Source organism: Capronia epimyces, assembly GCF_000585565.1.
Source record: "Capronia epimyces CBS 606.96 chromosome Unknown aczIQ-supercont1.5, whole genome shotgun sequence".
Classification (NCBI taxonomy): domain Eukaryota; kingdom Fungi; phylum Ascomycota; class Eurotiomycetes; order Chaetothyriales; family Herpotrichiellaceae; genus Capronia; species Capronia epimyces.
In genome coordinates, this window is record NW_006912908.1 from 1369609 (window position 1) to 1385415 (window position 15807).

Here is a 15807-nt window from a genome sequence, read left to right on the forward strand (position 1 = left end):
GTTGTGGCCGCTGCACTGTTACAGCCCGCATCCCATAAGGGGCACTCTTGCAGCTCCTTCCATAGCAAATTGTCGCAGTCGTAGAGCTCATCTCAGTCTCGAGTCCAGCACAAATCTCACGTCGACAAGCATCTCCTTGTCGTCCTCGTCGAATTTGAGGCTGTACATCCCTTTCTGAAAGCTCTTGACCTTGGCTCGGTAGAAAGTGTCGGTGTCAGGGTATTTGGCGTACACATTCGCCCCGGTGGGAAATTGTGGGATATTAGCCACGCTCTGCGGAATTGGCACAAGGTCCCTTGCGGTCGCCTTGCGCACTGTCTGTTTTCCGGAAGCGTCGTCCTCGGGATCTCTAACATCGTATTGAATCCTGGAAGCAGTCAGGATGATATCGGGATGTAGCAAGCCGGTTCACTTACGGTTTCTTCTCATGCCACACTTTCTTGATGATTCCATGAATACCGACACCCTCTTCATGCTCCTGTTGGTCTTTGGGATATTTATAGAACACTTCGGTTCCAGAAATGAGTTGCCCGGCCTTCTCTGCCTGTATACCTCTGTGCGTGTCAGCTCCGTCGTCTTTGGCGCCGGCAGCCGTTCGATTTTGACTAGCAGTACTAGAGCTTCGCTGAGAGGTGCCCTTGACCCGTTTTATCATTTCGAGGCGACCATCTCCTGGGCTGGGCCCGGGAGATTCCACCACAATGTCTGGCTCGATCGTCGGTCTCTGGTGTTTGCGAGACTTCTGCTGCCCATTTCGGGGTGCAAGGTCGTCATTGGTCTTCATCGTCGCCAAGATCGCGAGATTGTTGATAATGTCTTCGTCATCATGGACCTTCTTCTCCATTTCTGCATATCTGAGATTCTCTCGATAGAGCGCGTCAAGACGTCGGTGATTATCAGGCGTGGAATCTGTAGGATCATTGTCATTACCAAAGCTGAGGCAAAATGCACGAAACCCGAGCAAACACCCGCATAGAAACCTAACACCATTCGCGAAGCCATCACAGTAACTGCTTCATTAATCGATGGCGGTGTTTGCAAAAGGCAAAATCAGACAAGTCTTAACGTACGGCCATTTGTTTTAATCTCGTCTTCGAGGGTCACGATTTCTAGCCCGATCCGTTTGGATTCATCGTTGTATCCTTGAGCCTTTCGGAGGCTTTCCACCGCTCGACTGAGGAAGTCGTTTTCCAGATCAGTCTCTTTGCCATCTCGGCTGGCCATGCCCCGGCCTCCACGAGGACGTGATCCCATGTTAGGTACTGTAACCTGATGAGGGGACTATCCGAGACGCGGATATACCTAGGACAGTATGTCGTAGGACTTGAGTATCGTAGAAGCGCCTCTGGTCGGTCAAGACAGGGTTGTCGCCAATATCGTCTTCATAGAACCCAGAGATCGCAGAGAGGCTTCCTTGCAGCAGGACGTAACCGTCAAGCGTCAAGCGGTGATGGCCGAGCTCAGGTCCTGAGAATGTCACAGAACAGAGACCGACCTGAGTCCATCGTCCGGCAGATAGAGTGACTGCGAACAAGGGCGAGAGGAGGAAACAGCTGACCGCTGGGTTGGTAACATGGCATACAAGGAAAAGAGTGGCTGAAGACGAAGAGGATGATTGGTTTGTTGGTTGGATGTTGCGATTCTGAGGTAATCCGAACAGTCATGTGACTGACACGTGACCGTTTCTCAGAGAAAGGTGATCATCGACCAAAATTACAAAAACTCACGGGAATGAGAAAGTCTGTTATTTTTTCAAGATACTGTAGATGCACCTGTAATATATACAGGGTTCCTCCGATGGCTGGATAGGTCAACTGGCTTTTTGGGTTGTCAACTCCTGGAATTAGGGAGGTGGCAATCGGAGCTCCTACTCGTACCATAGTGCGTGTAGGAAGGGTATCTGAATCAGATCCGACCAGGCCACCGAGTGCAACCAGGGTTTTGTGGTTATATTATGTCATTGTGAAGTTGATTATGTTTATTAGGTTGTGAACACTGAATGATACCTGGTAATCATGTGACTTTGTCGCAAGGCTGAGGTCAGCTGATCCAGTCAGCCTTGGACATAGGCAGTTCCACATCTAACAGTCCAGCTGTGAGGTTGAAAGATACGAGGCGCTTGTCAGAGGATGTGAAATTATACCTACACAATGTCTACATATATTACAGGGGTTTGTAGCCTCCCATAAGCTGCGGTATGATATCTTCAAGAGAAGTGTTTGCTAATTCCGAAATTCACGTGACTAGTTCTAGACTCTATTATTGGTCGGCAATCGACCACGTTTCCCACAGTTGAGACCTGTCAACTGTTCAGCGTTCCCCCTTTTCACCGCCAGAACTATTCCGTGGTCTTCCCATAATTTTCTTCCAGAACCCCAGGCACTCCTGAGGTTGATCGTCTGCTCTTCCCATATAGGGATCCCCCAAAATCGCTCATTGTTGAGGAGTTGCTTTTGACGTTACAACGAAGTACCAAGATGCAGGTCCCTCTCCTTCGTCTCCAATGCGGTAAAGCACCCCGTCTCTCACTCATGAGTGATTACAGCTAATGATGACCAGGCTGCAATAGCTACGACTGGGGTAAGTCTGCCTTTGTATCGAACTTGTCTCTGTCTAGATACTGACAATCCTGCAGGCAAGAAAGGAAAGGACTCGGCTGCAGCAAGATATGCTGCAGCAACCCCCTCGGACAACTTCACTATCCAAGAGGACAAACCATACGCTGAGGTAGGTGCACCGCGAGAGTTATATCTCGTGGATGTGGATCGTTGCTGACGCGTGCTTAGCTATGGATGGGCACCCATCCCTCCCTGCCATCCAAAGATCTCACCACAGGCCGCAGTTTGCTTGATCTGGTTTCTGACAACCAGGCCCTCATGGGAACCGACATCACCGCCAAATACAACAAGAAACTTCCCTTCCTTTTCAAAGTTCTATCCATCAACAAGGCACTCTCGATCCAAGCACACCCAAACAAGAAGCTGGCCGAGAAGCTGCACGCCAAAGACCCCAAGAACTATCCGGACGACAATCACAAGCCTGAAATGACACTAGCCATCACTCCATTCGAAGGGCTATGTGGATTTCGGCCATTGAAGGAGATTGCTCACTTCTTAGCCACCATTCCTCCCCTTCGCGAACTGGTTGGCGAGACCGAGGCCAAAGGCCTCGAAGAAATTGCCAGTTCCTCTTCTTCAACACCTGAAGAAGCAAAGGCCCGCCTCAAGGCCGCCTTTAGCTCGCTCATGAAGACTCCCCGCGACAAGGTAGCTGCCAAGTCCAAAGAGCTCGTCCAACTCGCCCAATCCGGCTCCATCACTCCCGGGCCCAGCGTCAACACCTCCGAAGAGCTGTGCGAACTCGTCCAACGCTGCGACCGCCAATTCCCCGAGGACATTGGCCTGTTCGTGCTGTTTTTCCTGAACTACGTCAAACTCTCGCCTGGGCAGGCTATGTACCTGAAGGCAGATGACATCCACGCGTACATCTCGGGCGACATCATCGAATGCATGGCGAGCAGCGACAATGTCATCCGCGCCGGCTTCACTCCGAAGTTCCAAGACGTCGACACCTTGACTGACATTTTGACCTACGACCACGACCCGCCTGAGCAGCAACTGCTTCAGCCCGTCCCCTACCCATACGCCACGCTGAACGGCACGGCATACAGCTCGGGCAGCGAGTCGCTACTCTATGACCCGCCGATTGAGGAGTTCAGTGTCGTCCGCACCGAGCTCAAGAAGCCTGGCGCCAAGGCCACTTTTGAAGGCCTCGCGGGCCCAAGCATCGTCATCTGCACCTCTGGCGAGGGCAAGGTCAGCGTGGGTCCCAAGACCGAGGACATCAAGGAAGGCTGGGTGTACTTTGTCGGCGCGACAGCCGAGCTGGTCATTGAGAGCAGCAGCGACGATATGGTCACGTTCCGTGCGTTCTGCGAGATCAACGATGGTGCAAAGGAGAATGGTGTTCATCATTGAATAGAAGACACAGAAAAGGTCAAGGTCAAGGTCAAGGTCAAGCTATGATGTTTTGGGTGCAGCGTTGCAACGGGCTGCTCGACGATGCAGGGAACAAGCAACGCAGAATGACGGGGAATATGGGAACAGGGGATCACGACTGTATATGCAAAAGCCGTGATATGCATTATGCAACGAACACGGGAACGTTCGATCGCGACATAGGGTCGCATCAAAGGTAATGGATGACCATTGCAATATCAAATGGCAACTAACGTAGTTTTCTCGCGATGTGACTCTCTTCTTTCATTATATTATATCATGCTGAGAAGGATCCAGCAGAGCGAGCCCTGGCCCTGCGTGACAGGTCACCCCCGGCACATATCACATCATGCCTGTATCGTGACACTCGCCCGGAACTTCATCTACTCACCTCCCCAAGTCTCCCACCAGCCCCTGGTGCGGGGATGTCTTAGCTGTCGGGGCCCAATTCGACGCCTCGGTTTCGAGAGTCACATATTAGGCAGACGAGATGGTGACTTGGGAGAATCTGACTGGGAGAGTCTAATCGAAGTAGGACGACTGACAAATCCATTGTTTAGTTGGTTGGAATATCAACCCGATTTGTAAGCCAATCAACGTCGCAGTGCCAGTATCGCTCTTGGACCGATGTCACCGCCCATATCAGAGCCACAGGAGCGGGAGAGGGGAACTGGACTTCTATCAGTCAACGCCTATCGTACTTCTATCCAGTCCTGGCCCAACGAAGGCCGAAGATCCAAGGTGTTGCCTTCTTATCGTCCCTCGACGTTTCTGTAGATCACCATCCGGCTACTTCTCTCCTCCCAATTCGATCTCATACGAGAATGGCGCCCATCAGAATAGGAATCGTGGGATTGTCTAGCAAAGCAGGTGCCTGGGCGACTTTGGCGCATCTGCCTCGCCTGGCCAAGTCACCCAACTACCAGATCGTGGCACTGTGCAACTCGACGCTGGAATCCACCAAGGCGGCGATCAAGGCCCATAACCTGCCGGAATCGACAAAGGCTTACGACTCGTACGAGCAGCTTGCCGCAGACCCAGACGTCGACCTCTATGTTGTCTCGACTCGTGCAGATACTCACTATGAAGTTGCCTTGCCTGCTCTGAAGGCTGGCAAGAATGTGTATGTGGAATGGCCTCTGGCCGCAACCACCCAACAAGCAAAGGAGATGGCTGCTCTAGCCACCGAGAAGAACCTCAAAACCATCATCGGCCTCCAAGGCCGCATGTCACCCAGCGTGAAGAAGATCAAGGAGCTCATCGACACTGGAGCCTTGGGGGAAATCCATAGCGTCAATTATCAGGGGGCCATCCATGTGTGGCAGAACAACGCAGCGGGTGAACGGTATCGCTACTTCATGGACCGAAAGGTCGGAGGCAATCTCCTGACAATATATGGCGGCCACATCCTGGACTCGATCTTTTACGCAGTGGGAGAGCTGCTGCCAGGTAGCTATGCTCCCTTGGCGGCGAATTTGAGACCGCGAATGCACACTATGGGGCAGGATGGGTCGCTGTCGGAAGAACTGTATGACAAGAACACCCCTGATCAAATCCTGCTTCAGGGACGATTGGACAGGCACCCTCGAGCGGTATTCAGTTTCCACCTGAGGGCGGGAGACAGGTTCATCGGCAGCCCGGGGTCCATCTGGAGGATATATGGAACCAAGGGCGAACTGGCGGTTGAGTTCGCCAGCGCTGGCCCGCAGATGGCAAAGGCTACTAGTTTCCGGTTCTCAAATTCGGAGAAGGGTGAAATCGAAGACATCGTGACCGACGAAGGTGGTAAGGAATGGACTGACCTCCCGACCCAGGGGCAGAACATCGGTCGTCTGTATGAGGCGTATGCTGAGGGTCAACCCTACGGCGATTTCGACCTTGCCGTCAAGAGGCACGAACTGATTGATGAGTTCTGGGCCACCATGTCGTAGCGGATGAGTCGAAGGGCAATAGAGCGGCAACAGTGAAGGAGAGGGTCGACAAGCTCACCTCTAGCTAAATGATGAACGAAGTGACTGGAGTGGTGTATCCGTTCCTCCGTACTCGTACCTGACCACTGTACGGGTAATCATTATTGCACAGCCGGCAAAGTCTCGATTTCCGCGGCTTCCGGCGCGAAAATGATAGGCGACGATACGTAGCCAGGCTGGTCACGTGGCAATTGGTCGGATTGCGGTGGAAGCGAGAACAGCAGCCATAGTACGGATGGCATAGGTACCTCAAGCAGCCTCTTGAACGGAGCTTGCAAGGCAACAGCAAGTAGAGGACACATCTCGTTCCTCTTGTTTATCTCTCATCATCATCACTGTTGCTGGGCCCTACGCGGTCAAGCAGGAGGACGTTTAACCTCCTCAGCAAACTTCCCTTCAACCCCCGAGAATGCCCGAAACGCTCATCATGACAATGGAACAGCGGTAATTGGCCGGGTAGCTGGGGCGTTCGCAGGGGCGGGCGCCACTTTTCCAGCGCCACAGTGGCAGGCCTCCTAGGCTTAGGGGCCCAGAAGCAGAGGCCGAAGCAATGCCAGAGTGCCTATTGGAGGCGCATCATCGGCCCAGTGCCCGGGCTGCAAAACCACTCAGCTGCTCATCTCCGTCATACGCTTTTTCCTTTTCTTCCATTCTTGTCGAACTTTTTTGGTCCATTGCACTCTACTTTCCCCTACTACACCCACTCTCGAGCTCTATCACTGCACTAGACATACTCGGATCACATCCTAGTATTACCCTCTCTTATTCATACTCGTCGTTGTACAATAAAAGCAAAAAATGGGCAAGGACGACGGTTTCAAGGATGGTAAGTCTTGCCTTCTCCAGGTGCCATTATAGCTTCGCAGCAGCTTCACTGTACCTCTTCACTGTGCCAATGGTGATGTGACCGCATCCTCTGACACTCTCGATGGCTGTTCGAGCCACTGCACCGCCGTGCGCTTCCTACACCGCCGTCATTTACCTTGCGTCGCTTCCTACACAGAAGTCACCTTCAACTCGAATTATCATTCGGATACTCGATTCGAAACTCGTGTCTAGCTCATGGGAATATGGCCTGGTCGTATTTTCCATATTTGCCTCAAGAGTTGGATGAGCTCGAGTCAACCTTGGCCAAGCAAGAACAGGAAGCTGCTGCGAGAAGGCTGCAAATGAGAAAAAGAGGATGAGAAGCTCACGATTTCCCCCTACAGGTGACGCCAAGAAGGGTGCCAACCTCTTCAAGACGAGATGCGCTCAGTGCCACACCGTCGTCGAGTCGGAAGGCAACAAGATCGGCCCTAACCTGCACGGTCTCTTCGGCCGCAAGACGGGCTCCGTCGACGGCTTTTCCTACACAGACGCCAACAAGCAGAAGGGCATCACATGGGATGAGGGCACTCTGGTAATCATCGCCTACCGCATGTTGTGTTCTGACTCCAGATGCTAATGTGCAACAGTATGAATACCTCGAGAACCCAAAGAAATACATTCCCGGCACGAAGATGGCTTTCGGTGGCTTGAAGAAGGCCAAGGACAGGAATGATCTGATCACGTTCGTCTCCCATAATTCCCAAGCCCTCTCTCCGTATATATTTGCTGACACTCAACTAGCTGGCTGCGCGAGGAGACCAAGTAAATTGCGACCATCAAACTATTTGCCACACCTAGCAGGCGGTTCGGCCGCCTTGGTTCAGCCACCTTGATTGCTTTGTCGATTTCGGGATCATCGGCTGCTGTATCATCAAAGACGGCGGAGGCGCACATCTACCTAATCTGAATGTTGGCACTTGCATACCAATAACCGACCAAGACACTCCGGAGAAGCCGGTAGACAGTTCAGTGTACATAATCGCACCGGTTACTTTCTCAGCGTACCTGCATTTCACGCGACTGGCAGACATGGCTGTTGAAAACCGACAATCAAGCAACTTCTCTGCTCCACAATTCCTCCTTCACATGATATGGTCAATAAACTGCTTTGTGGCGGGTATGCACACCTGCTCCCACGGTCCAAAGAGCTTCACAGATCTAGGCTAATGAGCCGACTGGTGCTCATTCACCCGTAGTCAACACCAATGGTAGGCTGAGGCAGTGCTGCCGTGACAGAAGCTAGAGCTGCGGCATCCCTTCGCCCTTGCATCAGAAACCCTGGTCCAGAGCGCATTTGGGGACTTGATTGGTAGGGCTGCTCCCCCCAAACCACGACACCCCAAGTGCCAGCTGTCCCAGCCTCCAACATTTCCCTCTCGCTCTCACTCGCCTCTGGCACCCGTGCCTTGGACGGGGCCGTGAACCCAAACGCAGCAGTGAGGGCAGATGCACGTCCCTGAACTGATGAATGCATTGCCTGCGCCAGCGAGAGAGGCTGGGCTAGCCTGCATCCCGCACTGTCCAGACATGGATATCCCTATTTTGCCCTTCCAAGCGTCGTGAATTCTCGAGTGCCTTGTTCTCCCGTTGACTGGAAACAGTTGCTGCACTGTATTTGACGTTGTTTTATCCCATTCGTTCCATTCGATCGCTGCTGCGGTGACAATTGTTCCATTTCAACGTGGTTCAGGAAAGCGGCCGTTTTGTCAACCTGCTACCCCGCCTCAGCTACACTTGCAGCCTTGTCTTGATGCTTCATTTTCTCCTTCTTTATACCTTGCCATGGCTGCGATGATGGCTGCAGTCCCATTTGACAATCTCTACGTGGAGGGGGTTCCTGAAGACGCACATTCGTTACTAGAAGCCTCGATCGAAGATTTCGAAGAACAAGAACGACGCTCGCCCCTCCTTTCCGGCTTCAGATCAGATCACGGAGACAGCGAGGTCGACGACCGGTCGAGCACGGGGCTACCATGGTCTCCTCCGGGGTTCAAGATCCGCAATGCGAACGCGAGTGGATGGTTCAGACATGATCCGTATGCAAAATATGATTTGCGACCGTCGATGAGCCCATCGAGATCAAGACAGACAAGCCCAGAAGTATATCTAGATGCCACAGAAGGAGACCCAGACATTACGGTGGCTGTCAATACACCCCTGCCTTCGGGCACAGACTCACCGGTACGGGAGCGCTCCCCAGAGGCAGAACCTCAACATGATGTGAAGATTGGAGACTATGGCCCGGAAGAGCCTGTCTCTCAGGAGAGCCCAAACAACTGTAAATGGATCCCTACCCCCCAGTATTGATGAGTCGCTGATGTCAATGGATCTAGATATTCGATTACAACTCCGAGCGGAAGTGCAACACCGGGAACCTTTCGTCACCTTTTTCAACTTTGTTCACCGCAAATTCGATGTTATGACCCGGACAAAATCAAGCACGCTCTTTTCTCTTCTAACGACTCTTCTCTTCGCATCGCTTTTACGCATTATTCTCATTCCCCCCATTTCTCCTCCTGTCCCCGACCTGGTTAAGGTGTCGACCCTGGCCAAATCGTTCGAGCCATTAATTTTCTATTCGGAGAATGGCTACGCTCAAATCACGGCGCTGCAAGAAACAAGCGTGGCAGTTTGGGACCTTGGAGAGTCAGTCAGGAGTGCTAACATGACTTCGGCGCCGCTTATTGTACGCTCTTTGGATGAATTGTCCGACAGCCTGAAGTCTCTGGGACTAGAATTGACACGCTTCTTCGCCGATGTCGACTCGGACGTGGATAGTATTCTCCTTGTGATGGATTGGGCCAAACGAGAGCTGCAAGGCCTCACATCGACTCAAGGCGGTTCGTTTTCCGGGGTGGTCTTTGATCACTTGCACGGCCTTTTGAATCGGGGAGGACTATTGGAAACATCCACGGGACCGACCGCACTAGGAAAGGTGCTTACAGATGTCTTTGGCGCCAGTTCGCCGCAGAAAACGAGAGCAACACTGACGAGGACCTTCCATGAGTTCGTCAATGTGCTTGAGGAATCTATCAACAGTGAATTGACCCACTCAGCGGCATTGTTCGCTCTGTTCGAATCCATCGACCGGCAATTTTTGAACCTGCAGCGAACCGTGGTCAGAGAGACAGATACACAGGAGAGACTCGAGAATGATCTGCTATCGTCCCTGTGGACTCGAGTGATTGGTCCAAATGCGGCGATGTTGAGGAAGTACGAGAAAAACAAACAACTGTTATCCAGCGTGCGATCCAGGACCGTCAACAACAAGCACCTACTGATGGAGCATCATGGCCGGTTGCAGACACTCAAAGTCAACCTGGAAACGCTCCGGAGGAAATTGGTGAGCCCGCTGGTCAGAAGAAATGACTCGGTCAGCATTGATAACGCGAGTGTGGTTGAGCACCAGATTAGGGGACTGGAAGGAACTTATGATTATCTCAGGGGCGTGCGCGAGAGACAGAAGAGCAAACTCATGGAAATGGTTTATGGAGCAAAGTCTGGACGGGCCCGCCTTGTGGGGGTGGGCGGTGGCCTGGATGGCATGGCTCTTGATGGTTGAGTGGATGGCGACATGTGCGAAGCAGGATAAGACGCGCAGAGAATCACGAATGTATCATATGGTTAGCAGACGGGGCTAGAACACACGGCTCCGAAGACATCTAGTACTACTACATTAGACGCTTCCTTCATCTCGATTCTCCAGTATAGCCGACGGAGATATTCCTGTCAATTTTTGGTAACTCCGGCGGCGGGCATCATCACATTATTTTTTAAGACTCCCACGATCCTAACACCTTGAAGTTACAAAGCGTTTCTTGACCAACGACTCGGTACCCTTCCACTTAGTCTTTTGGCAAGGAGGAAAACTTGTTCCTTCGCCTGAGCAGAGTTGCGGAAGGCCTGGTGCCACGACTGGTTGCTGCACAGCAACGATTTCGCCCAAGTTTGCATCTTCCCTGACCTTGTTGTTCCCAATCCCTCGAAGATGCCTTCGCTCGCCAGCTCTTCACCGTTCTCACCGGCCGAACTCGCTTACCTCCATACCTCGCTATCCTCAGTCCCACCATTGCGACCAGATGCTCGGTCACTGGGCACCGATTTTCGTCCACTGCGCGCAGAGACAGGCGTGCTTCCAGCAGTCAATGGCAGTGCACACGTCGGCTTCAGCGACGGCCGTGAAGCCATAGTAGGAGTGAAGCTTGAGGTTGAGAAAACGGTGGAACGAAAGAATACGGGATTGAAGTACCACGTGGACAGCGCGATGGATATCGATATGGACGAAGACGAGCGCCGGAAACAAGCAATGGGCAAACAGGAATGGGTCACCCTTACACTCACCGTGCCTGGTCTACGAGACGATGACCCCAATTTGGCTTTTCTCGAGGAAATGCTTCGGGAGCCACTCGCAGTGCCTTTATCAACGGCGCCGCAGTCGGACAATAGCTACACAATGTCGTTGCAGGACAGCTTGGTGATCAATTCGCGGTGGCATTGGCATGTCTATGTCGATGTCCTCTTGATCTCGCCCAACGGCCTGGCAAGTTATCCACTCCCGCTCTTGAGCATGGCTGCTCACCTTGCTCTCCGAGACACGAGAATCCCCAAGCTCAAGAGCGAAGGAGAAGAAGACCCCGTTGCAGACGACGACTGGATGGCAAGCACCTATCTGTATCCACGGAAAGTCGTTACTACCAGCCCAAGACCTCCAGTCATCCTTCTCGTGCTAGTGGTGGGCGAGAACGTCATCTTCGACCCGAGCAGGGAAGAGCTTGCTGTTGCGGACGGTATTGTTGCCGTCAGCATAGCAAGTAGCACCGACGATGACAAAGATTGCAAGGTGCTCGCAGTCCGTATGGTCGACAGCCCAGCGAGGGATACTATGAAAGGAATCCCTCAGTCCGAGGAGCCTCAAAAAGGTGTCGATGTTCCCGGAGTCTGGAGACCGAGGGTTGGTGGTGTCAAGAGGAGTGTGCTGAAGGCCGTGATCAAGAGTGTCGTTGTCGATGGCGTGGCGCGAGATGTTATGAGTGGCCTGGACGGATTCCTGAATCTCGAAGATGGTGCAGATGCGGGCGCGAATGCTGTCTGAACAGTGTTTGTGCTTGAGTTCCTTTTGACAGGGTTGGCCTACATCCACCTTGCAGCAAACGTCCAGACCGGTCGTACCCGTTGTCTCCAGACCGCCTGTGGAGGCGCCCGTTGCAGCAAAGCACATGAATTTGCAGCTTCACCACGGCTGCCTGTGTGTGCCTCTCACAGATTGGCTGAGAGAGAGCCTTTGATATCTCGAAGTCTCATGGACCTACAGAAGTGGGCCAAGCCTCGATCGAGAGGAGTGCCTTGATCAAGCAGCAGTCAGGCTCGCACTGGTGACTGCGCCAACAGTAGGACCGTGCAGAGCTAGGCGAATTCCCGAGTTCCACGTCGGGTCGAACCCGAGCGGCCAAGATGGTCGAATGATTATGCTACAGCCGGTGAGGAGGAACAGGGCAACCATGATGGGGCATTACCCGCAGGTTGTTCTTAAGAAAGAAACGACGATATTGTATTACTTTCGAAAAGCAGGCGAACAGCGATCATAACCATGTACGGACGGCCAGAAACAGAGGACATCAGGAGCAATGTTCATCGGGGCGTTGTTCTTTTCGCAACTTGTGACAAGGTCAAGAATTGGGCCTAACCCTCAACTACAAATAAATGAAGGGTGCTGTATGCTGAATGGCTCAGGGCTTTCATATCAATAACACCAAATGGTCAAGGGATCACGGTCAAGTATAAGGACCTACTGAGTCGACAGGGCTAAGGCTGAACCAAGGTTACAATATGCTTGAGTGTTTGACAGGGTTGATTTTGTATTCCTAGAGATGCAGATACAGATGCAGATGTAATCATCCATGCAGGTGGGTACAGGCATGTCTGCTCCCTTGAGCAAGAGGCTGCTCTTGCTCTACGACTGTGGGACGTGTTTCAGTCCAAAAACAGGGCGAATGGATACCTTTCAGCTTTATCGTATTCCTTTCCTTTGTTCTTGATCCCTCCACGGTCGTCGACCATATCTCCGCGAACGCACAGCCAGATGTGAAGTCGAGGGTGATAGATGGTCCTTCACTTCCACCGTCATCTGTTCATGCTCTCTCGCTTTCGAGCACGCCATACTGTCCCCCTTGCTCGCCCACTGCGCCCGAGGAACCTTGCTGTCGCTGTCTGCCTCCGTCCACGCCGGCCGAAGAAAGCTCGGTTTCGAATCCGGTGTTGCGTCCTTCGAATTCTCGCTCTGCCACGCGCCCAGGATCGTACTGGCCGCCCACATTGCCGGTGAATGTCTTGGTCTTCGGGACGGAGTCGGTCACGTCTGCATCGTCGAGGTTGCTGCCCTTGGGCTTGTACGAGCCATCAGATCTCGCGGCGCCCGTCACACTGGCCACGTATCCTGGGGCAGCGTCGACATAGGGCCGCGCGCCAGCACCACCGCCACCGGACGAGGAGGCGTTGTCGAAGCCACTGCCGGTCGACCGGATTTCTGGATCAGCCGTGTGCCGGCCCGGGGCTGTCGACGCACCAAAGTCGCTATCGCCAGCCCTCCCGCCGCCGTGGCTCAGAGCCTGGCCCTGGCCGCTCGGCCCGCCGTAGTATCCGTCCGCGTTGTGCGCGCCGTCAAAGTCGGCCTTGCCTGCCGCGTCGAGCTTGAGGCCCGAGGCGCCTTTGACGTCGGCGTCCGCCCCGAGCGCATCTTGCTTCTCGCGGCTTGCGCCCGATGCTGCTGGGTGCAGAACATGGGCGGCTGAAGTGTCAGTGGTGGCGAATGTAGATTGACCTCCCCGGACCGACTGCGCTGCTGCGCCTGTGTTTTCGGCAAATCCGCCCTTCGCCTCCAACGACTCCGCAGCCAGTGAGTCGGCGGCAACGGGGCCAGTGGCCTCGTAGGGAGCGTTCTCATGGTCCGGCTTAGGGGCACGAGGGTTCAGTGAGATCGTCATGTTGCTAAGTAAGTCGGTTCGGTTGGTCCTGTTATGATGTGCTCGTGTCGTGTCAATCAATGTGAGCCAGTGGTGAAGACGAAATGTAATCAAGTAGAGAACAGAGAGAAAACAGAGAATTTCAAAGAGAACAGGCTTTATGAGGTCAAATAATACCTATGAAAAGACTCGTGCTGCCATGCCAGTTGACGGAACTTTTGCCCATATATGGGATGACATCATCAGGGGCCACTGGGTGCTGTGTGTGAAGTCATGTTGGATGCGATTGTCGCCTGTGATATCAACATCCCTGCAACATGTAATTCACATCACCAATCCCATCTTGTGGCCGAGAATCGAATCTTTGGACAGTTCTGGCTCGTTCCATGCAGTGGCTTCGTTCATTAAGAGTAATGCATTCGTGCCCTCATCGCATTCTCTATGCCCCCTTTACCCCTGCCCCTATTTCTAACTTTGCAATCCGTTGCCTGGCATGTTAATGGTACGTAGGGGCTATTGACCTCGTCCCAGCAGTACAAACTTGAACGTTGATGGCATTATGCCAGATTCATTCGAAAACAAGGAGATGGCATATCCATACCATCTCAGTTCAACCGTGTAGACCCAATGAAGGAAAGATTGGAAAGAGTCCCAGCTCGTATCATGCCGACCAACACCCTTGTAACCAAAGAATTCCACAACCGGATGATGCTCGCATCTACTTCAACGCCTTGCGGGCAAATGTCGGTAGGATGAAGCTTGCCTGGTGGATTTCTTTGTTGTAGTATTTGCACAGCTTTTCCTCCTCCTCTGGGCTCCATGACCGCAAAGGCACCTTGACGTCGCGGTTGGGATCCTTGCAGCAGACCATGAAACCAATCTGGCCCGAAGGATAGGTGGGGATGGTGGTGTAGGCGTATTCCACCACAGGGAAGACTTCCTTGCAGTCTTTCTTGAGCTTCGTGATCAGCGGGAGGTGAAGCCATTGGTTTTCGGCTAGAAAACAAAGAATGTTAGCAAGTGCTAGCGGCACAACAACGTTGACAGGAACCCTGCCTAAGCAAGCTCAAGGACACGAAACACGTGAGGGGAGGGGATGGGTGCGCACAACCTTGGGTAGTAATAACACCACCGTCTTTTAGGGCTCCGAAGAGAAGCTCAAAATAGGGTTTCTGGAACAGCGACTCGGCTGGGCCTTCTGGATCGCTGCTGTCGGTGATAATGACGTCGAACTCGTTCTTGCGATCAGCAAGGAACTTGAAGCCATCACCAATATGGACTTGGACTGCTGGGTGTTGGAAGCCAATGGACATTCCCGGCAGGTATTTCTTGCTGACACGAACGACCGCTTCGTCGATGTCACAAAGGATGGCCTTCTCAACCGACTCATGTTTGACGACCTCACGCAAAACACCGCCGTCGCCGCCGCCGATGACGAGGACCGACTTGGGGTTTGGGTGAGAGTTCATGGCCAAATGCGTGATCATCTCTTGGTAGGAAAACTCGTCCCGCTCGGTAGATTGAATCACATTGTCAAGGACCATCACGGTGCCGTGGTCGCTGCTTTCGAAGACCAGGACGTCTTGATACTTGGACTTTTCGTGGTGCAAGACCTGGTTGACCTTCAGGATCATGGCCTGGCCTGGCCACATGTCGGAGATCTCTCTGAACCAGCCATCTAGAGACCCGGGTTATGATCAGCAACCGATCTTCTTTGCCACGTCGACCGAGCTATGAACAACTCACCCTTGATGGTGGGATGGGTGATTTCAGACATGTTGAACGAGCGAGCACCGAAGGCAAAGGTACGGCAATTCGATGTGAAGCGAGTGAGGCCTGGCGGGGTGGTCAATGGCCGGCGACAAAGATGACGGAAGACAGAAAAATGAGTAGGAAAAGTCAGGATGAGCGAAACGACGGACGAAGGCCAAGTAATGAGAAGAGAATTCGGAGAAGACTACTCTCGTCGCCTCTCCAGTGTAGTAATTCGCGTCGTGTGACTGAGAAGGA

The 15807-nt window shown here is 52.9% G+C and overlaps 8 protein-coding genes across 8 annotated transcripts; 5 read left to right on the forward strand and 3 right to left on the reverse strand.

The window, feature by feature from the left end:
* Positions 1 to 87: 87 nt before the first annotated feature.
* On the reverse strand, positions 88 to 1254 carry A1O3_06431 (uncharacterized protein; the record flags this gene model as incomplete). Its single annotated transcript, XM_007736551.1, has 3 exons — positions 88 to 367; positions 417 to 909; positions 1071 to 1254. The coding sequence occupies 3 exons, from the start codon at positions 1252 to 1254 to the stop codon at positions 88 to 90; spliced, it is 957 nt and encodes a 318-aa protein (XP_007734741.1).
* Positions 1255 to 2477: 1223 nt separating this feature from the next.
* A1O3_06432 (mannose-6-phosphate isomerase) lies at positions 2478 to 3977 on the forward strand (the record flags this gene model as incomplete). The annotated part of the gene is made up of 4 exons (XM_007736552.1): positions 2478 to 2508; positions 2560 to 2580; positions 2636 to 2727; positions 2787 to 3977. The coding sequence occupies 4 exons, from the start codon at positions 2478 to 2480 to the stop codon at positions 3975 to 3977; spliced, it is 1335 nt and encodes a 444-aa protein (XP_007734742.1).
* An 845-nt stretch (positions 3978 to 4822) lies between these two features.
* Positions 4823 to 5929, forward strand: A1O3_06433 (uncharacterized protein; the record flags this gene model as incomplete). The annotated part of the gene is made up of 1 exon (XM_007736553.1): positions 4823 to 5929. The coding sequence occupies one exon, from the start codon at positions 4823 to 4825 to the stop codon at positions 5927 to 5929; it is 1107 nt and encodes a 368-aa protein (XP_007734743.1).
* A 1222-nt stretch (positions 5930 to 7151) lies between these two features.
* A1O3_06434 (cytochrome c) lies at positions 7152 to 7604 on the forward strand (the record flags this gene model as incomplete). The annotated part of the gene is made up of 3 exons (XM_007736554.1): positions 7152 to 7370; positions 7426 to 7520; positions 7580 to 7604. The coding sequence occupies 3 exons, from the start codon at positions 7152 to 7154 to the stop codon at positions 7602 to 7604; spliced, it is 339 nt and encodes a 112-aa protein (XP_007734744.1).
* A 1016-nt stretch (positions 7605 to 8620) lies between these two features.
* A1O3_06435 (uncharacterized protein) lies at positions 8621 to 10400 on the forward strand (the record flags this gene model as incomplete). The annotated part of the gene is made up of 2 exons (XM_007736555.1): positions 8621 to 9116; positions 9172 to 10400. 2 exons carry the CDS (start codon positions 8621 to 8623, stop codon positions 10398 to 10400), a joined length of 1725 nt encoding a protein of 574 aa, XP_007734745.1.
* Positions 10401 to 10826: 426 nt separating this feature from the next.
* A1O3_06436 (uncharacterized protein) lies at positions 10827 to 11930 on the forward strand (the record flags this gene model as incomplete). The annotated part of the gene is made up of 1 exon (XM_007736556.1): positions 10827 to 11930. One exon carries the CDS (start codon positions 10827 to 10829, stop codon positions 11928 to 11930), a length of 1104 nt encoding a protein of 367 aa, XP_007734746.1.
* Positions 11931 to 12966: 1036 nt separating this feature from the next.
* A1O3_06437 (uncharacterized protein) lies at positions 12967 to 13818 on the reverse strand (the record flags this gene model as incomplete). The annotated part of the gene is made up of 1 exon (XM_007736557.1): positions 12967 to 13818. The coding sequence occupies one exon, from the start codon at positions 13816 to 13818 to the stop codon at positions 12967 to 12969; it is 852 nt and encodes a 283-aa protein (XP_007734747.1).
* A 697-nt stretch (positions 13819 to 14515) lies between these two features.
* A1O3_06438 (spermidine synthase) lies at positions 14516 to 15574 on the reverse strand (the record flags this gene model as incomplete). The annotated part of the gene is made up of 3 exons (XM_007736558.1): positions 14516 to 14793; positions 14906 to 15475; positions 15544 to 15574. 3 exons carry the CDS (start codon positions 15572 to 15574, stop codon positions 14516 to 14518), a joined length of 879 nt encoding a protein of 292 aa, XP_007734748.1.
* Between the last annotated feature and the right edge of the window lie 233 nt (positions 15575 to 15807).